This window comes from Malaclemys terrapin, chromosome 1 (assembly GCF_027887155.1).
Source record: "Malaclemys terrapin pileata isolate rMalTer1 chromosome 1, rMalTer1.hap1, whole genome shotgun sequence".
NCBI lineage: Eukaryota > Metazoa > Chordata > Testudines > Emydidae > Malaclemys > Malaclemys terrapin.
The window spans coordinates 114,510,738-114,537,974 of NC_071505.1; the positions used below are offsets into that span (position 1 = coordinate 114,510,738).

The window sequence follows — 27,237 nt, forward strand, 5'->3', positions numbered from 1 at the left end:
TGAACCACAGAACGTTTCTTCATATGCAAACAGAGAATTTAATCACAAGCAGCAACGAAGAGGCCAAAACAGAGGTGGGTGATTAAAAAGAAAATGAGGGTAGGGTTAGGCTTCAGCTAAACTGATCAGTAAAGCTGCTAAGAGAAAGATCACCCCTCTTTAACATTGTCTTTTGTACTCTGGTAATGGTTCAGTTAAATATTTTAGATTTCCAATTTTTAAAATTATGTAAGATAGGATGTTGCACATTTGCACGTACTTCAAATTATTTCTTCTCTTGACCCTGTCCCCAAATCAAGGGCTATATATATATTTTGTAATATCCTCCAGACACTTATTTTCTATATGTATGTGCCTGATACATATATCTCAGACAACAATCCCACACGAGAGCCACTTTTCTCCCACCCATACTCCACAATCCATTCTCTTCACTAATCCTGTACAGATCTGAACAGTGGTACTTTGTATTAACAAGAGCTTGCTATTAAGTTTACAACACTAATGCCATTTATCTGCTTTCAAGCCATATGCCAAAAGTCTTCAACAGATTATTAACTGTTTTCAATTTGTTTCTCCCTCATGTCTATGACTGACTTTAATTTACAAAAGTGACCAGCTACTTAGCATTTCAAAAAATGCTCCGCTAACTTTTCCCAGTATAAACTAATGCTCTTAATAATACTTTGCACATATTCCTCTTGGAATCTGAAGAGCCAAAAACGCTTTACAAAAGCAGTGTAAATATTATCCCCATTTTACAGATGGGACAACTGAGGCACAGGTAAGTTAAGTGACTTGCCCACGGGCACAGCAAGTCAAGGACAGAACCCAGGTTTCTTAATTCCCATCCCTTGCCCTGACTCTTAGATTGGAGATTCCCAAATTGTGGTCTGTGAAGAGCTAGCAAGTCATTCTTGTTTCTAGCTGAAAGTAACAAAAGAGGTTGGAGTGGGGAGGTGGAATGAGGAACAACAGGAGACTGTAATTTATGTTTTTCTAAAAAGGCAAAAACACTTATTACCACTGAAGCAAATATGTAAATACCTTCCTAATATGACCCTTCCATGTAAACAAGTGCTGTGGTCACTACAGAGATATTATGTAACTGTGAATGGGAGTGGAAGAGGTTCATGGGATCACAAATAGGAGAAGATATGGTCCACACCACAATCTCTCAATTAAGATGTGGTCTGTACTCTGAAAATTTTGAGAACCTTTAAACGGGACTGTTTTCTCTGACTAGAATGAACTATGATATTAATGACCATTCATTTCCTCCATGTTCTAGATCAGTGAAAGTTAAGCTTTGTGACTAGCCCTTAGTTTTAATCTGGGTTCATATCCATACCAAAAAGCCACAATATTACATGGCTAAATCTCTCTTAGATGGACATATTTGGAAATTCAGATATTGGGATTAAAAATCTATTTCCAAATCAATCCATTGTGCAGTCTACTAAGAACTCACACAATAGATACTAAGGAATTTCTTCCCCTCCACCATGGTGACTACAGAAAGAGATAACAGGAGGAGCTCAGGAAAGCATTGCAACTATAAATCAAACCAACGAGGGAACACAAAGATCTTTGATGTACTTTGTGTATAAGATTCTTAGTGGAAAGAAAACCCAAATTTCATGGCCTCACATGAGACAGTCAGTCATTTAAACACAGGCTATTTTCCCGGTGAGCTTTAGTAGTGCCAAAGAGAAAAGGATTGACTGTGGATTTAGCCCATTTGTTACATGTTATCTTCATAGTTCTCACCTCAGCCTAACTGGTTATTAAACTCTGCCAGGAATATGAATACTTAGGGGCCTGCTGCTGAGGCAACAGTCTCGCGGCTTTAAAATGTAGCTCCATCTACGTTAGGAGATGGGCCTGTTCCTGATGGTGATTGCCAGGAAAGGGGCCCCACCACTCTTACCAGGTGTTGAAGATTATTTAATTGCCAGCATAGGGAGGACAGAATTTTTTTACACCATCTCAAACAGTACAATTTGTACATGGAGGAATGTGGCATCTCTTGTTTTCTGTAATGATACTTAAAAGTATTGTCCCATCTATGTTAGCGTTTAAATTGTCTTCTTCAATAGCCACCGAGGGTAGTTGTCAGCAATAAGTCACTTTCCTACTGTCAGCTAAAAGGGCCTTTTCTCTAATGTATACAGACCCTATAACTGAAGCTGTTCTTGATGCCTTCTAACCTTATCATTTTAGAACAAGTCACTTAGGACGCAGCCACACAACTCTCCATTAAAAGTTAGGGTTAAGTCTTAATGCAAAAAAAACAAAACACCACATAATAACCCCTCAAAAAACAAACCTCAAAGCCTAAGAAATTTGATCTTACAAAAGATCTCTGCACAAGAGCAGAAGTCACTTTTTCAAATTAAACAACTTCAGAATATATATATGTTACAAGATACCCAAAGGCACTGGTTTGCATTAGGGCCTAATTTCCAGCTAATTTAAAAATAAAACAAACTTATTTTGAACATCTAGCAGCACAAAAGCAGCACCCAAAATCATTCACTTTTGCGCCTTCTATAATACGTCCCAAACCAGCCAGACTTGTTTTTCAAAAATTTGTAATAAAATAAAAGTGCTCTTGGAGATCTATACAATTAAACAGCTGAGGTTTAACCCCTGAAAAATAGAGGCTTATAACGCAAGTGCTGATAGACCCTTAACCATAGCATTGTTTGCAGTGGTTGCTGCTAGAATTTTTTTTTTTAAATAGTTGTAATGTAAATAGTATTTTAAGCTCTTAACTATAGCATAATGATTGGGATTTGCTCTTTAATTCTTTTTACTAGAAAGATGCAGCTAATTTAAAATAGCTGGTAGATACAGAAAGCATAAATATACAGTAAGTTTAGACAGTGATTGTACTAAATGCAACAATACAAAGAAGCAAACAGGAACACAAATGGTAACACAATAAAACTGTATTACATTTGTGCTTCAAATATTACAATACATTATATACAATAGTCCAAAATAAACATCTCATGCCAAATGACACAAAAAAGGAAAACAAAACAATAGCAAGCCCCCAAAAATAAAATAAAATAAAAATCCAGCAGTATGTACAGTTACCTTTTTAATAAACATTCAACTCTGAACTGGAGCAATTTTCACTACATACATATTCAGTCCGCCTTTTATTCCACGCGACCATCCTGTCTCTCTATATCTACGCTATTCAGTAGGATCCTGTGTCATTTCTTATATACATGTTGAGCAAAAAAGATAAAAGAACATAGTGCTTTATATTCTTAACGACGTGGTGGCAGATCAGCGAACCTGGGGTGCGTAACCTTCTTTCATTAAACCCTCCTCATAGTCTGTCTGGCACAGAATCATGTTGTTCTTTAGGAAAAATTTGTCTCCAACACAAAATCTGAAAATACAACAATAAAGAAAAGAAAAGGTAGTTTTACAATGGAACAATGTGATCTTAAATCTAAAAAGTTGTACCGTAAGTGTTCATAATTTTGTTCTACGGACGATGCAGCATACATTTCTTGTGTCTGATGCAACATTGTGCAAAACGGTGCATGAAAGCCCAGCTTTGGATTTGTGCTGGTATCTAAATATATTCCTTGCTTTCAACAAAATTTGGTACATCAGAGTGCTTTTTGGTCCCCCAGCCAAGAGTTTGACTGAAAGCCCACTGAAGTCTATGAGAGCCTTAGATCATGTCACACCTGCACCGATAAAACAGGATAATATCCAAGACCACGGGCTGAATGTAAAGTTAATCTAATTCTTTACACAAATCAGAAAAAGGATGATATCATATGCTGTTGAATGTTTAACACACAGTTATGTATTATACAAATGGTAAATTATCATGATACTATATTCCAGTGCCAATAGCCACTAAATTCAAATGTCCTTTGAATCAAAACATTTTAATGTGTGTGTATATATAATTACATCTATATATGTTTGTGTGTATATACACAAACATGTAGGCATATGTAGACACACACAGGTTTACCTGTAGGAATCAACTGTAAATTTAGTTACTAAATAGCTGTAATTTCTTCCCACTTTGTTATACAGCAGTCTACATATCCCAGTTTTCTAGTAAATGTCTCAGACCTTGGTTGCCAAGAAAACAATATTGTATAATTGTATTTTATTGTCTCAGAGGAGCAGAAAGCACGTTTACCACAACTATCTAGTTTCAAACTTAAGTAATAATTTCAATCTAGGCAATGTGTGCATGATTATCAGGCTACTTATATACATCATTTTAAAAACAAAGAAGTGCTTTTTAACACATCTAGTGAACAACAAGGAGGGACCTAGTATACAGAAAAAAGTTTAATTAATGACTGATTTTGCAACAGGATTATATTCCTTTGTTTACGGCAAACTCTCCAGCTATAACACATATTGGGAGCCCTTGCTTGCAGCATTCTAATTAAACTAAAGAGACTAACCCAAATGAACCCCTTTGGATTGATGTGGATAAATGAAACCAGTTTCCATCAGCTAATTATGCATCTTACTATATAAAGTATTGTTTCATGTGTAACAGATTATAATGTTCTTTCCTGTATAATTTCCAAATGGGGACATCTTGGACACAATTAGGGTCAGAAATGAATGCTTGTGTTGTTTATGGTACATTTAACAACAGAGTAGCTATGGGAATAGCTGTATATGTATTTAATTGTAACAATTTAACCTTCAAATAGTGGTGTCTGCTGTAGTTGACCCAGTAAAACTTCGTATAATTACAGAAGGTGACCCTCATGACCTTTGCTAGTGGTCTCTCTTTATCAGATAGTCAATTTCTAATGATGTTCAAGCAGAAATCTTGGTGAATTGTTGCAGATTAAATTGTGTATTGAAAGAAGCCCTTTAATGTTTTGTGAAGTTGGCGGTTTAAATGAGTAGCAGTTGGACTGATTTACATTTGTAAAGATTGGAATGCTAGACAAACAGTGAACCCATTTATTTTCCAACTGGGTAGCTTTGGAAATTTATCCTTATGCTAGCTAAACAGATAGAGGGAAAACAGTGCAATAAAAAAGTGGATTGAAAAGAATTAGCTTTGCTCTTAAAGGAAAATTGGTTTGTCTATTTGTGGATTTTTTCCCTCTAGGATTATTGCCTGCTGCTGATGATGATTGAAAATACAGATTATGGAATGATCCTGAAATCTTTAAGTTACTTATGGTCAAGCCTATTTTATACAATTTTCAGGTTTCCCCCAATCTCACTATATGAGCTGTAAGCACCAGAAAAAATATTTTGAGTCGATATATTGAAAAGGAGAGTTATTGAAATGAACTAGTTCTCTTCAGGTTACTCTTGATTCTTCAAATATTCCCAAAACCAAACTAAATCCTAGTCTATTTTTTGCCTGAAAGGTGTATGGATGTGACCGCAGCTCCCCAGATTAGATACAGATGTTATACATAGGTGGCCTTTTCACATACAAGTTCATTTTCCAGAAAAATAAGCATGTTTGACTTTAAATACAAAATTATTCATTTATATTTTCTATTACATGAGTATTTGCACTGGATGATAAAATAAATAAGACACTGAAAACAATATCCTAGTGTGACGAATATATGACAATGATGTTGATGGGGACAGGTCGCAGGAACTCAATACAGATAATGCAAGCTCCCACTATTTGAAGAATATGAGTAAGCATCAGGCTGCCACTCTTTGTGGGCCAGCCACTAGAGGGAGACATGATTACATCTGCTTGGCTAGCAGAATGCACTGTTTCAAACCCATACAATCATTCAAATACTCCTTTGGGGTCCAGGGTAACATAAGGATTATTTCCAGAATAAAACAGTTATTAAAGGAGAAAACAAACCCAGGGATAACTTGGTTAAAATATTTAAAATACATCATGAAGCAAAACTAACTTAAGCTGCAAAGCTTTCGATTTTTTTTTTAATGTTTGCGTCTTTCCTTCCAAGATGACAAAATCCTATATCACTATTTTATTTACTCTTTCAGCCCTAAAGACCTACCTCACCCACCAACCTCATAATCTGCAGGGAGTGCACTGTCCTATTCTAGAAATGAGCAGGGACACCTTTTACACAAACTGCAGATTTGTTCCCATTACATTTTGCTTTTGCAATGTTATCTCCTTGACCTTAGACCTTTTTCCGGCAATGTTATACCTGTGAACTGTATTTTGGTGACAAAGGGGTAGCACCAAATGGAAGCTCAATGGCACTTTGTACTAATACACTAGTAGGATATGAGAAGACTAATTGGTGGAGATAAGGTAAAATCTCTTCTCTTCCCCCCCCCCCCCCCATGTTCCCAAACCTCTGATCTTATTTGACCCTCAAAAATAGGTTTTGTATCTTCTAGTTGAAACTGGACTGGAACAAAGTGCCAAAATCTTGTTAAATTTTCAGACCTATGAGTTGGCTAGATCAGATAAGCATCTGAAGCCCCATATTTTGGAGATTCCTTCATTCCTAGATGGGATTACATTATTTCCACTTTCATAAATTAGAGACTCAACCGAAAGCATTCATAGCTCCCTTTGGAAAAGAGGGGAAGGAGAAAAGGTGGAAATGGACTTCTGGTAAAGCAAAGGGTTTCTACATTAACTGGCATCTGCAAAACAAGGTAAAGCTTTTACTTCATCTCTGGCTATATCAGGCAGATGGTAGTGGCTGGTGCTGTGCAACGTTTTCTTTCCTAGAATCTTTTGTACATTTCACCTAATAAGCATGCAAAGGTGAGCAGGAAAATGTACTATAGGCAGCATTAACATGACAGATTGGACTTACTGGCCATAAATTGACGATAATACTTTTGACATGTCTGTGATATTAGTGGAATGGCCAATATAATTAACCTCCATCCTAAAACTCCTGTCATATTTTAAAATGGTAAAATGAAGGCCATTTATATCATGAAATGACCTCTGTTACCACCTTGTTTGGAAACAGATGGCATGCGTGGATCATCACAAGAAGTATAAAACTTGCATTCCAAGAAACAGCCATTTCATTTTCCAGAGCCAAGTGCTAAAGGGATCTCACAATTACCTGCCATCTTTACTGTAGCAGTCAGTACAAGATGCATGACAATGCAGTGGGGACTTCTTAAGAGAAGGTAAGAAAAATGGCTTGGAACCAAGATGGCTGTGTTGAAAGTGCCTCCTCTGCTGTTGTGGCACAAAGTATGAAACGAAATGTGGAAGCATTTAATAGATTTCTCCTAGGATCAGCAGCCAAACAATCTCTTCATTCAGATATAAAACACCCTTAAACTTTTTCTTGCATCCAATTACAGTTAGTCCCTTATTCTCCTCCCTCCCAATTTTTGTAAAATTTAATTGATCTGCCAATGTAGCTCTGATTAATGCTTATGCATACATTTCAATAGACTAGTTTTTATTTTACCTCATAGTTCATTAATATATACCTATGGTTTGCTAATTTTAGGGTCCTGTCAAAAGACCTATAACATCAAAGGCTAATGTCTAATTTGTTACGGGCTTTACATGCTTTCTTTGGTAAGAATTGGTACCATGTATACAATATCACTCACTGCAGCCCAGTAAAGTACACCTCTTTTTGCTATGCTTTTCAAAGATTATTAAAAGTTTGGTATGGAAAATCTTAAATTCATAAAAACACAAAAATGGCCATACTGGGTCAGACCAATGGTCCATCTAGCCGAGTATCCTGTCTTCCAACAGTGGCCCATGCCAGATGCTTCAGCGGGAATGAAGAGAACAGGGCAATTATTGAGTAACCCATTCTGTCATCCAGTCCCAGCTTCTGGCAATCTGTGGTTTAGGGTCACCCAGAGCATGGGGTTGGGTCCCTGACCATCTTGGCTGATAGCAGTTGACAGATCTAGACTCCATCAATTTATCTAGTTCTTTTTTGAATCTCGTTATACTTTTGGCCTTCACAACATCCCCTGGCAACAAGTTCCTCAGGTTCACTATGCATTGTGCGAAGAAGTACTTCCTTATGTTTGTTTTAAATCTGCTGTCTATAAATTTCAGTGGGTGACCCCTGATTCTTCATTACGTGAAGGGGCAAATAACACTTCCTTATTCACTTTCTCCACACCAGTCATGATTTTATAGACCTCTATCATATCTGCCCTTAATCTCCTCTTTTTCTAAAGCTGAACAGACCTGGTCTTTTTAATCTCTCCTCACATGGAAGTTGTTCCATACCTCTAATCATTCTTGTTGCCCTTCTCTGTACTTTTCCCAATGCTAATGTATCTTTTTTGAGATGGGGAAACTAGAACTGCTCACAGTATTCAAGGTGTAGGTACACCATGGATTTATATAGTGGCATTATGATATTTTCTGTCTTATTCTCTATCCCTCTCTTAATGGTTCCCAATGTTCTTTTCTGTTAGTTTCTTTTTGTGTGTGTGTGTGTCTGTTTCTGCACATTGTTTTCAGAGAACTATCCATGATGACTCATGATCCTTTTGTAACCTTTTGCCATTGCTTTGCTTTGGACTTAACTATCTCGAGTAATTTTGTCTCAACTGCAAACTTTGCCACCTCATTGTTTACCCCCTTTTTCAGATCATTTATAAACATGCTGAACAGCACTGTCCCAGTACAGTTCCTGGGGGACTCTGCTATTTACCTCTCTCCTCTGTGGAAACTGATTCGTACCTTTTCCCCGTCTTTTAACCAGTTACTGATCCACAAGAGAACCTTCCCTCATGACTGCCTACTCTGTTTAAGAGCCTTTAGTGTGAGACCTTGTCAAAGGTTTTCTGAAAGTCCAAGTATATTAGATCAGCTGGATCACCCTTATCCACGTGCTTGTTGATACCTTAGAAGAATTCTAATGGTGTGGAGAGGCATGACTTCCCTTTACAAAAGCTGTGTTAACTCTTCCCAACAAATTGTGTTCATCTGTATATCTGATAATTTTGTTCTTTACTATAGTAAAATTTGCCTGGTATTGAAGTTAGACTTACTGGCCTGTAATTACCAGGATCGCCTCTGGAGCCTTTTTAAAAAAAATCTCTGCATTACATTAGCTATCTTCCAGACATCTGGTACACAGACTGATTTAAACGATAGGTTACATACCACAGTTAGTAGTTCTGCAATTTCATATTTGAGTTCCTTCAAAACTCTTGCATGAATACCATCTGGTCCTGCTGACTTACTACTGTTTAATTTATCAATTTGTTCAAAAACCTCCTCTATTGACACTTCAATCTGGGATAGTTCCTCAGATTTGTCATCTAAAAAGGATGGCTCAGGTGTGGGAATCTCCCTCACATCTTCTGCAATGAAGTCTGATGCCAAGAATTCATTTAGCTTCCCCACCACAACGGTCTTGTCTTCCTTGAGTGCTCCTTTAGCACCTCAATTATCCAATTGTTACACTGATTCTTTTGCAGGCTTCCTGCTTCTGATATACCGTATATACTTTATCATAAGCCAGTTCATTTATAAGCCGACCCCCCCAAGATGAATAAGTAAAAATGGAAAAAATTTATAGCCTGTTCATAAGCCGACTCTATAATTCAGGGGTCAGCAAACTTTGGCGCCCAGGCCATCAGGATAAGCTGCTGATAGGCCGAGATGGTTTGTTTACCTCGAGTGTCTGCAGGCACGGAGGTAAACCTAAGTAAACAAAGTGTCCTGGTGCGCCAGCTGCTTACCCTGACGGGCTGGGACAGTAACTGGTGGGGACATTTTTTTGGGGGGGGAGAAGCTGGGAGTCAGGGGAGTAACCCCTGTGACCACCCCCAGCCCAGGACCCCCACACTCTTCCCGTCCCATCCCTTCCCACCTTATATGGGGAGGGCCAGGGGAGGATGTCTCTGGCCTGGCTGGAGCTGCTCTGGCAGGCTGGACAGCACAGCTGCAGCCTGCTCCGGCGGGTCAGACCGGGCGGCACAGCCGCAGCATGTTCCAGCGGGCTGGACCAGGCGGTGTGGCTGCAGCGTGCTCCGGCACCCGGGCGGTGGGGCCATAGCCTGCTCTGGAGGGTGGGGTCGAGTAGCACGGCTGCAGCCTGCCACCCCCGGAGCTGCAGCTGCTTCGGAGGTTGGGGGGAGAGCAGCGTGGCCAGAAGAGGAGAGACTCTGGCCCCGCCTCTTCCCTTCTGGCTCTGCTGGCTGTACTGCCTCTCCTTGCTCCCTCTGTTGGGGGGAGGGGCTGTGTCCCACCTCTCCCTCTATACACGTTCATAAGCCGACCCCCCTCTCTGGTGCTTCCCTTTTTTAGTAAAAAATTCGGCTTATGAATGAGTAAATACGGTACTTAAATATTTTGCTGATAGTTGCTCTTCAAATTGTTTTTTGGCCTGCCTAATTATACTTTTACACTTGACTTGACAGAATGTATGCTTTTTCCCCCACTTTCCTCAGTAAGATTTGACTTCCAATTTTTAAAGGACGTCCTTCTGCCTCTAAAAGACTCTTGTACTCTATTGTTTAGCCATGGTGGCATATTTTTGGGGGGTCCTCTTACTGATTTTTTTAATTTGGGATACATTTAGTTTGAGCCTCTATTATGGTGTTTTTAAATAGTTTCCATGCAGCTTGCAGGCATTTCACTCGTGTGATTGTTCCTTTTAATTTCAGTTTAACCAGGACTAGCTGCTCAAAGAAGCAGTCATTAATGGTGTCTAGAAATGTTATCTCTGCATCCCATCCTGATGTGCCATGTACCCAGTAAATACTGGGATAGTTAAAATCCCCCATTATTATTATTGGGTTTTCTGTTTTTGTAATTGCCCCTGAGCATTTCACAATCACCATCACCATCCTGGTCAGGTAGTACATTCCTACTTCTATGCTCTTATTATTCAAGCATGGGATTTCTATCCACAGGTATTAAACTGTATTCTAAAATAGTTGGTGAATAACCTCACCTTTTGAGGTCTTGTAGGAATCTAATGCTAGAGTTAAACATATATAAATCTAATATTATCATCCACATAAAGTTATGTCTGATAAAGAATAAAACAATTTTGTCGTGTAGTGTAGGCCTTCCATATTTTTATAGGATGCCAGATGAAAGTGTTTATATACTGGGACTGGGACTCAGATGAAAGTTTGGCCAGACAAACTAAAGCCCAGTTGTTAAGATAAAGAGTATTTCCAAGAAAAAATAAAAAGAGAGAAGACAAGGTTTAACGTCCCTCGGTGGTGGTGGTCAGATGGGAGTTTTAAACCATAGCCCAAATTGGTCCAGCAAGGTGGAGAGGAATTATCTAGGAGATGATGAATGGGGTGGAGCCTATTAGGTCAGGCTGCTAGAAAATGAGTCAAAAGAGGGAAAGGAGGGAGACAAACTCTGGGACGTATAAGAAATGAATGCTGAGTGAGATCGGCAAGTTTAGCTCAGAGGATCAAGCATGGACATGGCTGAACACAGGATATAAGATTTTCTATTTAAACCTCAGCTACTGCACACCCTCTTTTGGCACACTTGTCAAAGTTTGAGGGAACATTAATCTGCAACATCAGTCTTCGCCTGTTTAATTTAATTTGTTCTCTATTTTCCATTATGACAATATTTGTTCTTTAGAAGCTACCCTGGATCAGCTGATTGGTTTGGGGCTATTGCTGAGAGAAGGTAAAGTTTTTTCCACTTGGGAGAAGAGGCTGAAAGTGGTTGTGGGGAGCAAAGGGTAGCATTTGAACCATGTAAGTTACTACATCATAGTGACCACCATAGAATCCTTAGGGGAGGAAAGGTACCAAGCATTAGCTCTCTGGTATGAAACTTCAGAAAGACAGGTTTTAAAAAATAGAGGAAGCTAGTCACAGCAACCCTACAATCAAAGGTGAAAAAATTAAAATCTTTAGACCCAGAATGGAGATAGGCATCCCATAAGAGACACGCAGGAACCATCCATACTCCTCAAAACAAAACAAAAAAAGAGCAAAGGCAGGAAGGAAAAAGAAAGGACAAATGGCAAGGTAAAAGATAGTTTGAACCAACCTTATCCTTCAAACTATGGAGATCTAGCTTAAGTGAAGTCAATAAAAAGAAATAGATAAAATAAATGGTTGCTGTCCTACTTAAGAGCGAATTTAGGTCCTGATGTAAAATATACTGAATCTAAGGGAGTCTTTCTACTGTCTTCAATAAGCTTTGAATCAGGCCCTTGAAGACAGAATGGTTAAGATATAAAAGCACCTATCAAGAATATATAGCCAAGCAGCAGAATTGCTGGGTCTTGTCACTGGGTGAGTTGGTTCCTAAGAGGGCTGGGACCCTGTGTCAGGCTTATCCTCTCTCCCCCATTGGAAGAAAGGAATAAAAGGGTCACGTAATGGAGAGCATGTGTCTAAGAACCAGGCCTGCTGGGAGATATGATGGCAGCCCAAATTAAATCACAAGAGAGACTCCAGGGAGAGCAGATCTGGCTGTGCGTGCTCCATTAAAGGGCAGGAAGACCAGCCAGGAAAGGGCCAGTGCGGAGGACTAGGCTAAGTGACTCTCCAGCATTCCTAAGAAGAGAGCCTGGGAAACAGACATGCAGAGAGCAGGGGTCTGCTGGAGGAAAGCCGGCACTCAGGGTCGGAGCCAATCAGGAAAGATTTCTGAAAGATTTGAGGGTGTTTTGACTTTAATGTTAATAAACCAGACTTCCAAAAGGGAGAGCTATTGAGAAAACACTTGCAGGATGAAGTCTAAGTTGTTTAACCTGGGGAAGAATGGGAAACTGAGTCAGGGCCCAGTGACACTCTGGGTAGAACCCTGGTGGAGGTCTGATGGACTACCAGAAAATAAAGGGAACAGTTATGGAGAATAAGGATATTGCAGATGAGTTAAATTATTTCTTCACATCACTTTTTGGCACAGAGGATGTTGTAGAGAGATCTAGTTTGGTTTTCTCAAGTAATAAAAATGTATTTGAGTGTTAAAGAGAAGATGTTGGAATAAGCTGACGAATTAAAGATCAACCAGGACTAGATTGTATAAAGCCAAAGAATTTAGGAATGAAGTGAGCTCCACCGAAATAATATTAATTAATAATAATAATAAATAATAATAAATACCATCACTTATTGAAATTGGCTACCTGAGCATAGCAAACATTACACCTATTCTTAATGTCCCTTAGCACAGAAAAAAACTTAACACCAGGTTGCCCCAAGGATCCACAGGATGTGACTTAGTCTATTCATTAATGACCCGCAAAAGAGGAGGAACAGTCAAGAACCTACATTTGCAGATGACACAAAATTATTTAGGTTAGTTAAATCTAAGGAAGACTGAGGAACTTCAGACAGACCTGACAAAGCTAAACAAGCAGGCAGCATAATGGCACATGAAATTCAGTGTTAACTAATGCAAATTTAAAGTAATAATTTAATCCACTCATCAACATTGCTGGGTTTTAATTTAACTATATTCACTTAGGGAAAAGACATGTTAACGGCTAACAGCTTACTGGGAACCTCTTCCCAATGCACAGCATAGTTGAACAATTAAAATGTTAGCACATATGAAGAATGGTATATTGCTCTCAGTTATGTTACAAGAGCACTCCAAATATGGTAAAGTCTGCCCTACAGACAAAACCCTGCCCAAAAGAGTTTACAATGAAAAGGGACAAAAAACAGGGAGTGGGGAAAGGGATCTAATATATAAGCCGAGAGATGGCTGGCCTGTTTTGTTAGCTCAATGCATGCGCGCGTGTGTGTGTTTAAAGAAAATATTGATCTCAACTCATTTCTTGTAGGAATAGTGGTAGAAATGGGTCTTACTTGAATGAGAACAGTGGGTTTAGTGAGTCAGCTCAGGAATGATATTTCATACACAGGAGGCAAGCATAGGAAAAGGGATAGAAGTATAATGATACTGTTGGCACAGAGCACATCTGTACAATTTATGAATTCTGTGAGATTATGAACTCTGTGTCTGTCTTCACCAAGATGCAAACTCCATTTTGAAAGTGGGGCAAGCTGCTTTCTCTTTTGCCTTTTTACCTCCATATCGTACTGAAATTCCAACAGAGACTAATACAGGGCTGACTATAGAGGTTGTTAACTCAGGATGTTCTTCTATTCAAATACAACCCTCCTAGAAAATAGACTGGCTCCCACCCAGGAGAACTGGTTTGTCAGGAAAGAGGTCACCTGGCAGGGGTCTAGGATCACCTGAGAAGGCTGATCTGGGAGTCACTTGACAAAGGGACTGGAAGGTTATAAAACAGACAGGAGCTAATCTCTTTGGCAGAGCCGGCTTTAGGAAGTGCGGGGCCCGATTTGAACAGTTTTGACGGGGCCCCGGCAAGGATGACTGAAAAAAGAAAAAACACGTAAGAAAACATCTGGGGCTTGTACTCACCGGGCGGCACTCGTAGTCTTCGGCAGTTTGTCCTTCACTCGCTTCGGGTCTTTGGTGGCACTGAAGGACCTGCTGCCGAGGACCCAGAGCGAGTGAAGGACCCGCCACTGAAGTGTCGCCGAAGACCCGGAGCGCTGCCGGGTGAGTAAAAATTAAAAAGGAACCTCTAGCCAGGGAAGGGATTCTCGGCCACTTGCCCCCACCCCGGCAGCCCTGCCACTGGGCGCGGGGCCCTCTTAGGCGCGGGGCCCGATTCGGGGGAATTGGTGGAATTGGCCTAAAGCCGGCCCTGCTCTTTGGGGTCTTTGGCCATTTTCACCAAATCAAGCAGAGAAAAGCTGCTGCAGCACCCTGATGTGATGAAGCGAAGGGAACCCTGCATACTTGAACTCAGAAGGACCCCCAAGGACCATTCAGGATGTATTTTTTTCTATGTGATCAGCATTCTCTGTGCCAGGGCCATCCCTAGCTATTCTGGGGCCCTATGCAGCCCCCCATGCCCGCCCCCCCCCTACTCTGCCCCAACCCCGCCTCTTCTCACCCCTGCTTCGCCCCAACCCCGTCCCCACTTCCCTGAGGAGTGCAGCAGGGCTGGGCCTGCACTCACCAGCGGCGGGAAGTGCAACGGCCTGGCCCCAGCCGCACCACCAGTGAGTGCTGGGGGGTGGTTCCCCTCTGCCCCCCCAGGCCTCTTGGGGGGTGGGTGGCTGGCTTGGGGGGGCAGAGGGGAACCACCCCCCAGCACTCACTGGTGGTGCGGCTGGGGCCAGGCCGTTGCACTTCCCGCCGCTGGTGAGTGCAGGCCCAGCCCTGCTGCACTCCTCAGGGAAGTGGGGACGGGGTTGGGGCGAAGCAGGGGTGGGAAGAGGCGGGGTTGGGGCAGAGCAGGGGTGGGAAGAGACGGAGCAGGGGCTGGTGTCCTACGTAGCTGCGTACTTTGTGTATGGGTAAGGACGGCTCTGCTCTGTGCTTTATCTGTTAAGAAAAGAGCAATGGTGGCTTAGACTGTCATGCAAAGTCTGTCTCTGTGTGGTAAGTATTACGTGTACCCCATGCCCCTTTGAGGATGAAAGCCAGAAGTCTCAGACCTTCCGGTGGAGTTTTGGGAGAGGATGTGTTTAAGCTATCGGGGCTATGCGTGGAGCCTGAGGGATCAGCTCTGGTTTTGGTGGCTGGGTAGGGAACCATGTAATCACAACTCTCAGGTGGGGATACTAAACATAGAATCTGCACCCCGAGAGGGAGCTCAGCGACTCCAATAGAGCAGCAGTGCCCAGACTCTGTTCAGACTCCAGTAGCTTAAAAATAGATAATATGCACATCTATAAATTAGAATTTATAAAACAAAATAAAAAGAAGAGGTACAAATCATAATGCTTAAAGGCATAAGATAGTCACAAATGTCAGGTGGTGAGGAAGAAACATACTCTATGGGTAGGTTTTGTTATTGTCCATTCTTATTAAATATTTATATTACAATAGTACCCAGAGACCATGATCAGAATTGTGCTCCATTGTGTTGTGAGGTTCCAATATATGGAATTCTTTGAAACATCTTGGTACTGGCCACTGGTTTGACTAGACGGACCATGTGTCCGCCAGGTATGGCAATCCCTGTGTGATCAAGCATCCCTGACCCTTCTCATAAGGCTTTCTTCTTATGAGCAGAGGGACTGGAACAATGTGTATAGGGGGGGTGCTGAGAGCTATTGAACCAAACTCTAAACCCTGTAAGCCATTTCAACTCTGGGGATGCTGCAGCTCCCCCAACATGGCTAGTTCCAGCACCTATGCTGATGAGTATCAGCACTCTGGCCTGCAGCTTGCCCAAAGCACAGGAAAAGCCTAAAAACCCCAAATGAGGCACTAGATTGGAGGCTCAGAGATGAAAGACCCACAACAACAAAGTGGTTCCAAAAATATTAGATCCCCACTAAAACTCTTCATTTAAAAAGCAGCAGAGAATATTCCTAATAGGAACCTAAATTGTCCAAGATCACCACTCTGATGCTTTTCAAACTATGAAGACACACATTAGTTCACGTTTATGGCAATAGGAAAAGGATTATAGTTAATGTTTTGGGGGGTTAAATTAAAATGTAAATTAAATTTAAAATTAAAATGTATCACGTAAGTCGGAATCTTTTGTATTCAGGGTAACAAAAATTGTCTGCTTTGCTTGACTGATGAAGATTAGCTGACTTCTTGCATTAAAGAAGTTTGTCTTATATGGGCTGAAGTGACAAGACAATAACTAAGTGCTAATTGTGCATAACCAACACTAAAGATATGCAGCCCCATTATGGCATGTAATAAATGAAGCGAACAACAGAAATATATTAGGCACTTTAATAATGATACTAGAACAGTGGTTTGCAGCACTAGGGATGTGAAAGATTTTAGAATCTGAATTTAGGAGTGCATGTGTCTTACTTCAGTGGGTTCTACTGGTAGGGTAGACATTATTTTGAATACAGCCTTTTAGTTCTGTAGCCAGGCAAAATTGATACAGGATCTGTAAATAGCATTACAACCTATAATTACTTTGCATTATTATATCATTTAAGCTGCGGTTATTATTTGTCTGATATTTTAATTTTCCATGCAACATGATGAAAAAGGTCAATTTAGCTTTTTTAGAGTGTAATTGTACCGTGCTATACTTATTAGCAGTTGTACATTTTATGTTGCTCTGGGGATGCTTGATTTTTAAATTACTACAATGCTATAGAATAATACACTGCAGTACAGGGTAAGTTAGCATGGCTTATTTAGGGCTAGATTTACATTTGGTGAATATTACATTAGAAAATTATTGTAGTAATTTTTAGTTACTATCTAAGATAGTTGCATGCTGAGTATTTCTTCTTATGCAAATGTAAACTGTAAAATGTGTTATTAAATGTAGGATTATATAATAATTGAGGCAGTGTAATACATACATAAAATAGTACATGTGAATCAGTTCTTTAATTTCCAGTGGTGATATCCTGGCCCCATGGAAGTCAATGGCAAAACCCCTATTGACTTCCGTGGGGCCAAGATTCCACCCTAATGACATAGGTTGAGATTTTCAAAGCATACTATAGGATTTAGCTGCCCACTCTAAATGAAATGACTAGGAACTGTGTGACCAAATATCCTAATTGACTTTGAAAATCTCAACCATTGTGATTTTGCAGTTTTAGACCCCAATCCTGCAACATGTTCCATCTGGATGAATGTCAATGGGGCTCTATGTAGCTGCAGGCATATGCTCGCACAGAACAAGTTTTGCAGGATTGGGGCCTTGGAATGTTTATAATGTCACAAGAACATGGCACAGGATACCAATGCTGATTTACAAAGAACAATGGAATGCAATGTCCTGTAAATTCAAATGATAAGAGTTCTGTCAACAGAAAGAAATAGTATGTATTTTAAAAAGAAATTCAACAGACAAAGCTGAGGAATTTAAATGAAATTAACATAATAATGATAAATGGTACTGCTTTGCACTTTTCTACAGCAGAGGATCTCGAAGCACTTTATAAATATTAATTAATTAAGCTTGACAGGCACCCTTGTGAGTGAGCAGAAGTATCACTATTCTTGTTTATTGATGAGGGAACTGAGGCACAAAAAGTTTAAGTGACTTGCCCAAGGTCACACATGTTGTCTGTGGCAATACTGGAAAAAGAATCCGGGTGCGACTCCCAGCCTTGGTGTTTCAACCATTAGCAAATGCTTTCTCTCCAGTAAACAAAAATATATACATCAGGGCTCAGTTAGTGTTAGCCTACAGAATTAAACCAAGAAGTCCTCTTACCTCTGATTACAAAGTTGACATGCAAAACAGTCCAGGTGGTAAACATTTTCCTTGGCTCTCATCACCATCTCAAAAGCAGGTATGAGCTTACTGCAAGCAGCACAGTTTCCTGTAACACCAAATAACCTGAGGACACACAAAGGGAAGATATTCAAGGATACGATTAACTGGTAGGAGAAAAAAATTATACCTCCATTTATTTTCTTTGGCTTTATAAAAATATGTAATTGTCATTCAACCTCCCAGTGTACCATTCTTGGGAAAAGCTGGTATTTAGCAGAACAAGCGCACTCATGAAATAATCCCATTTGAAGCCACTTGCCGATAAAGTGGGATAGCATTGGGAAGCTCTATAAACCAGTGCCACAATAATACTGTGCCTTGCGAAGTAATTTTTATGCTGTTTTTATACATAAATATTCTTCTTTGGTACATACTCCACTGACCTTTCTTAATGAAAGAAACATCTTGTTCAAGCAAATGAGGAAATGACAAGTACACTAGGAAAGTTACATAACCACATGCAAGCAGAGGTCAACCAGTTTGAAATATGGTAAGAATCTTTCTACTTGGATTGTACTGTAAATATGAGAGCCACATAACCTTGGACTCAGTGCTATTTATTATTAAAACACACTTTAGCTAGAAAAGAAATAACACTTAAAAAAGCCAATATTCTCCACATTTCTGACATCTAGTGCTAAAAGCTTTACCATTATTATTAAAAGAACATTTTATGAACAAGTCATTTAAATCGTCAGAAAGCATTAGCGGTTCACACACCTTACAACCCTTTACCATAGTTATAGCTATGATTATGTTATTCAGGTAGCACATTAAAGTAAATGAGGCTGTAAACTATATATAGCCACATCAGGAGTAGAGGTATAATATATTGTAAGAACAATTTGAAATGTCTGGTAAAAATGCCTAATATATTTTTAAAAAACAATTTTAAAAGATTTTTCTTTGTTAAAGATTTCTTGAAACTTTTCAAATGAGATCACTACAAAAAAAACCCTACATGTATGCATGCTTTTGTAACATACGAGGATTATAATGAACAAGAAAAAAAATACTTTAGCTACACACACCAGCAATCTTTGAAACGAAGTTTTATTTAAACTACCTAATAGTTGTGATGGATTATTAAAAGTAATGCTCTGCCTGCGTATAGCAGTTAATGCTGTTTTTAACTATGAAGCAAACTAGATGAAAACGCCACATCTGCCAGTTCTTTTTTCCTCAACATCAGGCTGACAGCAGAAAAATATAATGGCTCTCAAGGGAAACGCCAAATTAAAAGCAGTTCTAAACTAATGAATTCAAAGGTGCTCTGTATAAAATTCAGTTTGGTAACATAAAAATGAATGCACTTTTTTAATCACATCCTTCCATTTTACTGAATTTCACGAGTTACCAACAAACCTACTTAATTCCAATTCCTTATACCTTCTGCTTCCACTTAAGATGTACTTTTTGCATAAATACGTGCATGTTTATTTTGAAGTTCGGAACCATTTTCCAAGGATTGTCTGATGTGCTGGTTACCATTATTTGAAGAAGTTTTTTGAGATAATGAACACCACGGCTTAATCAGCAGTGTTGTGCTATTCCGCTCCTGTTGGATTATTCAAACCCATGTCAACTTTGTTTTCTGTTAACTGTTAAAATTTAGGATTAAAATTATACATACACAGTGCTTTTTAATCCATGTTCCCTTCTAAACATTCTATTCCAGCCTTAGGCCCAGCTCTGCTACAGACTTCCTAGGTGGGCTTTACTCAAACCTCAGTTCCTCATCTGTAAAATAGGCCTAAAATCTACCTACTTCATAGGAATATTGTGAGGTTTAATACGTGTGAAGACTGTTGAGACAGTCTGACCAAGGGCCCAATTCTGCATTCCTTACACACCCACCTGGAGGTGAATGAGAGTTAGAGGTGTACAAGAAATGCAGATCAGGTTGCAAAAGATGCTATATAAGAGCCATAAGTGTGAAATATTATTATACTGAACTACCCATTAACAAGGAAGTTATGCTTTAAGTGTCCAATACAGCAAAGCACTTAAGCAAACCCTTAACTTTAAGAACATAAATAGTCCCATTCCCCTGAGATCCAATTCAATGGGAACAGGGCCGGCCCAACCCATTAGGCGACATTTGGGGGGCAGCGACCGCCACAGCTGGATCTTCTTCGGCCGCCCCAGTTGTTGGCGGTATTTCGGGGGCAGGACCTTCCGCTGCCTCTGTCGGGGGTGGTATTTCGGGGGCGGGACCTTCCGTCGCCTAGGGCGGCAAAAAAGCTGGCGGCGCTCCTGAGTGGGAACTCTCAAGACTTCAGTGGGACCACTCGCACATTTAAAGTTAAGCATGTTCTTACCTATTTTGAAGGATTGGGGATTAAACGCATGTGGTGTTACTATTTACAGACAAGTCTTTTTCGATATAAAACACTTGTGTAAGCCCGAGGTTCACTATAGTTTGCACGCTGCAGTGCGATGACACAATTTGGGACCATCATTTTGCATCCCTACCAATGGAAAAATCACTGGAATTCACTTTGTGTGGGTTTTATTGTACGCTCCTCTGGCCTAACCGCACCACTTGGAAGCTGCTTCACTTTTAAGCACCAGACCTATTTATAAATTTCAACTAAGCAGAGGAGAGGATGCCTCCTTTACAGTGAATTCTCCCCCTCACACACACACAAACAAACTCACGTGAGATTAATATTAGCTGCAGTTCATTTTGGATAAAGCTGTTTATATGAAGAACATAGGTTCCCCCCCCCCATTAATAAATAAATTAATAAATAATAATAATAATAAAACTCCACAATGCCATTTTGAAATGCTGGACATAGTTTCCCCCAATTTCAATTGCTCTCGCTCCCTGAGCATTTATCAGCTACCTGATTAGAATTTGTTTCCACACAAACCATTGATCATCAGCCTATTACTAGGCAAATGACAGTTAATTACCCACTACATTAACCACTGGGACCTGAGACCTGCTTCTGCTGCCATCAGTCAACATGATAAATGTGGCAAGTTCAGTAATGCATGGCCAGCCCTGAGCTGCCTGCTATAGTGTGAACAACCCTCAATCTCACTTCCAGGCCCAGGAAAATCTATGGCAATCTGCATAATTACAAGCTCTGGGTTAATAACAGACAAATGATTTGTTGCATCTAAACAAAGTCCTTGGAATGGGCCCGGTCTCCTGTGGCTGCCCAGGCTGCTGTTCTGCCACTGGTGTACTTTCCTGTACAATGCGCACAAAACAGATCTCTGATGCTATATCCTTCCAATCTGTTGCCCTCCAATTTATGGATTCTGCATATGTGATTTTTAATCATTAAAGAACTCTTGAAGCAATATTATCTTAATTATTCTCTGCTGTAACCAGGGAATTAGGCTTCAGATAAAATTTTCTTCTTCTGTGCACTTTCCCTGCCTCGCTGGAGGCTCCATCAGTTTTCATCTACACCTGGACTCTGAAATCCTAATGATGAATTATTGCCCCTTTTCCTAAGAGGGCGAACCTTACAAGGGAACGTTCTACTGAACTGTCAGCTCACAGACTGAGTGCGGAGATGCGGAAATCTGATCTAATTTACTGCAAAACGATGCATTTGTTAGACTTTCTCCTCAGTTCTGCCCAAGCATCAAGAGATCAGTCAACAGCCACCTTCGGGTACTCCTTTGTGTGAGAGCACGTACCAGACTCTCCAAATCATACTTTTTTGGTTTCCCCTCCCCCCACCCCGAAACTGCATACTGAAACAAGATTTTACTTTATGAATTCAGAATGTTACTGTTAAAAAGAAATGATTGTTTTCTAACAGTCTCCTTGTTCAAACTGATGCACGGAGAGACAGACTCCCAGGTCTGCTCTTGTTTATCCAAAGAATGTCATGTATTTATACCGCTGCCTCCATTTTTACCCAACGCTCATGTTCTTCTTCTCGGCTGTTATTAGAATGGTTAAGACTCAGCAGCCTCTGGTGCTGGAACTAGTGGTACTGCCTGTATCAGTGGTACTGCCGCACCCTCTGGCTTGAAGTGGTTTCAATTATATACAGGGTTTACAGTTTGGTTCAATGGCTCTCAGCACCCCCATTATAAAACTTGTTCCAGTGCCCCTGCTCCCTTCTATATTAAAATGTAGTTACACTGTCCTGGCTATCCCTAGGGGACATGATGTTGGTCCTTACTGATATCCCTTAGACTAGAGAATTTATTAGACAAGCCTAGCTTTTCTCTAGAATTTTTGAGTCAGCCTCTCAAACTGTGTTTAAACTATATTTTAAGAAATTAAGTACAAGTGTTGTAGCAATCAGTGACTGCAAGCAAACAAATATTCATTTACAAAATACTGGAAGGATGTAGAGCATGGTGCTCAAAAAACAAATGAAAGCCCAACACGCATCACCACCACAAAAACAAACCCATAAGATACAACATAATTATGTATCATACTATTGATTCTGCTTTGGTGGATTTCCTGAATAGAAACCTGAAGGTTAAGTACAGTGTTTAATTTGTAATGAAAGAGGTGCCAGGGCTCAGCCCCGCCACAAATTAAACACTGATGCACCCCTATCCCACACATTCAACCCTGCCTAGCCCCCATGCACCCCTCCATTCCACACACACTCTCTGACCTGCCTATGCCCATACACCCCCCCAGACTACACCCCATCCCAAACATACCCCTGCACCCTGTGTGATTGTCCTAGGGGGGCTGGTGCTTTGGTTTCCAAATGGGGCAGGGGACATGGAACAGCAGTGCGCTGCCACCCCCCATCTCCATTGCTCTCTCAATGCTGGGAGGGGTGTTAATTTTCCTTCCTGCCCGATCCATTGCTCCTGTACAAAGGGGTTGCAGGCCCTGCCATCTGAACCCGGATCGCTCTCCTCTCGGGGCACCTGCCGGGGAGGAATCCCTTAAGGGGGGGAAGAGCACCTCACCCCTCACGCAAGGGGGTTCAGGATCGGGCCCTGCTCTCACTTTCTCCCAGAAGCTGTGGGCGAGGCGGCTGCAGCCCCAGCGCAGAAAGGATACTCTGTGGCCAGCATGAGTCTCCTACTGCCTGCGCTGGGATTGGTAACTGACGTGGCAAGCCCAAAGGTCCCAGGTAAGCCCTGGAACACGTTAAGCACTGCCCGGAGGTGCTGGGTCTATGACCTGCAAGCCTAGAGGTGCCACCCGAGCATAAATTAAGCACTGGTTACCTCAGAGTTATGAACACCAAAATTACTAACTGACAGGTAAACCACACACCTCATTTGGAAGTATGCAATCAGGTAGCAGCAGAGACAAAAAATAAAATAAAAAGAGAGAGAGAAGCAAATACAGTACAGGACTATGTTAAACATAAACTACTAAAAAAAAGGAAAAGTTTTTAAAAAAGATTTGACAAGGAAACTGTTTCTGTGCTTGTTTCATTTAAATTAAGATGGTTAAAAGCAGCATTTTTCTTCTGCATAGTAAAGATTCAAAGCTGTACTAACTCGATGTTCAGTTGTAAACTTTTGAAAAAACAACCATAATGTTTTGTTCAGAATTCTGAACATTTCAGAGTTATGAACAACCTCCATTCCCAAGGTGTTCGTAACTCTGAGGTTCTACTGTAATTACACTGAATTTCACCACATTTCTAACTTAACTTGCATGTTAACGGTATTAAATTTCCCTCATCATCAGGTAAATTAGTTCCATGTATCCTAGGATTTGTAAGAGGAAGTGAGGTCTGTGATATTAGCACAGTGCTGGTTGCCAGAAACTGAGTTTTAAGCTTGGATCTGCCACTAACCCACTGAATGACCTTTGACAACTCACTTAAACTGTCTCAATTTATTCATATGTTAAATGAAGACAGGACCTAATCCTCAGATTACATTATCCCCATAGAGGAGTTGTTTGAACAAACTTTGAGAGAGAATACTTGGCACATTTAAAACAAAACACTTTCTTATTCTACTGTACAGAGAGTGGGGAAACAGTACACCCCAAAATGTTAAATTTTACCATATGCTGACTGAAATCAATGATCAACCACTCTCCTTGTATGCATGTGTCCAGCTCATTGACTTCAACAGAAGCTTCGTATATGTATGTAACGAAAAGCAGAATTTGGCCTTTGGCAAATATGTAATCAGTACAATATACTCTGTAGGAAAGCAAAAAAAAATATCATGTAAAAGAGCCTAAAAATTAATTTATCTACCTCTCATAATCTAAGGCTCTAGATTAAAAACATGGGAAAAAGATATTTTTTTTAAAGGACATGTTATTTTAATATGATGAGGATGGTTTAAGGCAGTGCTTCTCAAGCTATCTGATGTGGAGGACCGGCAATTTTTTTTCCCAATGTGCCAGGGACCAGTGCCATATTATTATCCTATTCGACGCTCTTATGAGGAAACTCACTGCGGACTGGCAGTTGATGGCTCGTGGACCGGTGCCGGTCCGCGGACCACCACTTTGAGAAGCACTGGTTTAAGGGATTAAGGGGAGCTTTTCAAAGTGTCATACAGGATTTAGGAGCACAAGCCCCATTGATTTTCAATTGTACTCCTAAACCCCTTAGGCAATTTTGAAAATTTCCCAAAGTAAATTTTACAGAAATTGAAGCAAGTAGATTTGCCATGTTTTTACAAGGGGTGCAAAGTATTTCACTCCATCCATCCTCAGCTTCCTGGTACAGTTGTATAAGTGGTCACTATAAAATGAAAAGTACTTTTAGCAAAGGGAAAAAAGAAAACTGCTCCATGTTTTCACTGAAGTTAAGCCATGCATCATCCCTGGAGGTGAAGGAGACAGAGTTCAAATTCAGCTTGCTTATTCACATACTGCCTGATTCAGCACCCACTGAAGCCAATGGAAAGACTCCCCGTGACCTGAACTGAATTAAGCTCTTAGATTTGAGCTGAACTTTACCCTAGTGATCAGTAATGGCTGTGAAAACAGGGAGACCTCGGGAAAAAAAGGAAAGGGGGGAGCATTGGTGGAAGAATAGAAAGGGAAATAATGAAAACCTCTTGACAGTAGGTAAAAATTACCAGTTTTCAAACCCTTCTGGATTTATTTCTATCTGTGCCTATACTTACACCGACATTGTTCGCCGAAAAATCTGCCCTTAAGAGGCCTAGTCGAAGATGGTGGATACTAAGTACCTTTTGAAATCCCTGGCCACAATTTTGGGTGTGGAACATTTGAAAAACCTGTCCCTTATATCATAAGTGGGATGAAAGAGTGCCAAAACTATGGTCCTGAACCGTGCCACAGGTCTACTAAAATCCAAGGCTGTATCCCTGTTTGCCTTGTTAAAAATGCTGTTTAAAAAGTGGGCAGTTCTAGCTACACTGCATAATTTAGCTGTGTTTTAAACTTAGTGGAGGAGCTACAATAGGTAACTGAATCTCTCCCACCCCAACACCTTTTATTTTACTTTTTAACAAGCCCAGGCATACAGTACATGGAACTCAGCCTTAGAATTGTGTTAATTTCCACAACACAATCTGTTCTGAGTTGGAAGGCTTAGGGGTTTGGTTTCAGACTCAAAGCTCAGCTCAAGTTGCAGTGCATCTCAGGATCAGTCCCATGGTTCGTGATTTTTTTTTTTTTTAAAGTGAACCTGGGATGATTTATGGTTGCATTTCAAAGCCACAGAAAAGTTGTTGGTGAAGGATGCAGTCACTGTGTTTTTTTGTTTAGTCTGTTGAGTTTGGCCCTGATCTTTTGACACTATGTACATGAATTATCTGTTTTGGCTTCAGTGGCACTATTCCTGAGCCTAAAATTAAGCATATGCATAGGTATTTGCAGGATGGTTTGTACCCTGAACCTCAGAAGACATGAGTTTTAAGCTGAAACTGCTCTGTTTCACATACTTCCAAAACACACTGATACTGTATTTTGGGCAGCAACTGAAGTGACGATAAGCAGGCCAAGTAAAAAATAACGCCTAAATTAAACTCCAATATTTAAAACATTCTTTCTTGCCCCACTTCTATACTGCGCACAGCGTGGCACCCGAGTACCTAATTCAGTGTAAAAAAAAAAAAGTCATTTTTTAAAATGAACACCACAGATGCATAGTACAGGGTAGATCAGTGTGTGGGGAGAATAAGGCCTTGGCTACACTCGCGGATTCACAGCGCTGCCTCTCCGAGAGGAGTAGCTTGCAGCGCTGCGAGGGAGCGTGCAGCGCTGCAGGCGCTGATTACACTGGCGCTTTACAGCGCTGCACTCGCTGCGCTCGGGGGGGGGTGTTTTTTCACACCCCTGAGTGCAGCAAGTGCAGCGCTGTGAATTGCCAGTGTAGCCAAGGCCTGAGTGTTTGTCTACACTTGAAATGCTATAGCGGCACAGCTGCTGTAGCACTTCAGTGTAGATGCTCACTACAGTGACAGGAGGGGTTCTCCCGGTCGGTGTAGGTAATCCACCTCCCTGAGAAGTGGTAGCTAAGGGTATGTCTACATTTACAGAGTTTTTGTGTTGTAAGTTTCACCAGTGATAGGGAACCAGTGAAAGAAAAGTGCTGGTTTGTGTACTCACTTAATTCCTCAGGCATCAGAGAGTGTTTACACTAGCACAGGGGTCGGCAACCTTTCAGAAGTGATGTGCCGAGTCTTCATTTATTCACTCTAATTTAAGGTTTCGCGTGCCAATAATACATTTTAACATTTTTAGAAGGTCTCTTTCTATAAGTCTGTAACATATAACTAAACTATTATTGTATGTAAAGTAAATAAGGTTTTTAAAATGTTTAAGAAGCTTAATTTAAAATTAAATTAAAATGCAGAGCCCCCTGGACTGGTGGCCAGCACCCGAGCAGTGAGTGCCACTGAAAATCAGCTCGCGTGCCGCCTTTGGCACGTGTGGCTTAGGTTGCCTACCCCTGCACTAGCAGCACTTCCATCGCGGATGAGAGCAGCGCTGTAGTGCAGCTCTCTCGATAGGTCTTGGGAGGTGGGGGGTGAGCGGAAGGCATTCTGGGTCCCTGCTCAGTGCCCCGTCCTGCCCTGCTTCATGTCTCAGGAGCCCCATTACTTCCTTGTTTCTTCTGTGGCTTTTTTTTTTTTTTTAAAC

At 40.7% G+C, this 27,237-nt stretch overlaps 1 protein-coding gene across 5 annotated transcripts in view; it reads right to left on the reverse strand.

The window, feature by feature from the left end:
• Positions 1–2,939: 2,939 nt before the first annotated feature.
• The window catches only part of LMO3 (LIM domain only 3), an 82,844-nt gene continuing 58,546 nt past the window's right edge, over positions 2,940–27,237 (reverse strand). For all 5 annotated transcript variants that reach the window (XM_054036199.1, XM_054036208.1, XM_054036192.1 and 2 more), the window contains 2 exons: positions 18,135–18,260; positions 2,940–3,409 (listed from right to left, as the gene is read on the reverse strand). In XM_054036199.1, coding sequence (XP_053892174.1) covers positions 3,304–3,409; positions 18,135–18,260 — 232 coding nt within the window. In that variant the 3' untranslated portion in view covers positions 2,940–3,303. The remainder of the gene's footprint in view (positions 3,410–18,134; positions 18,261–27,237) is intronic.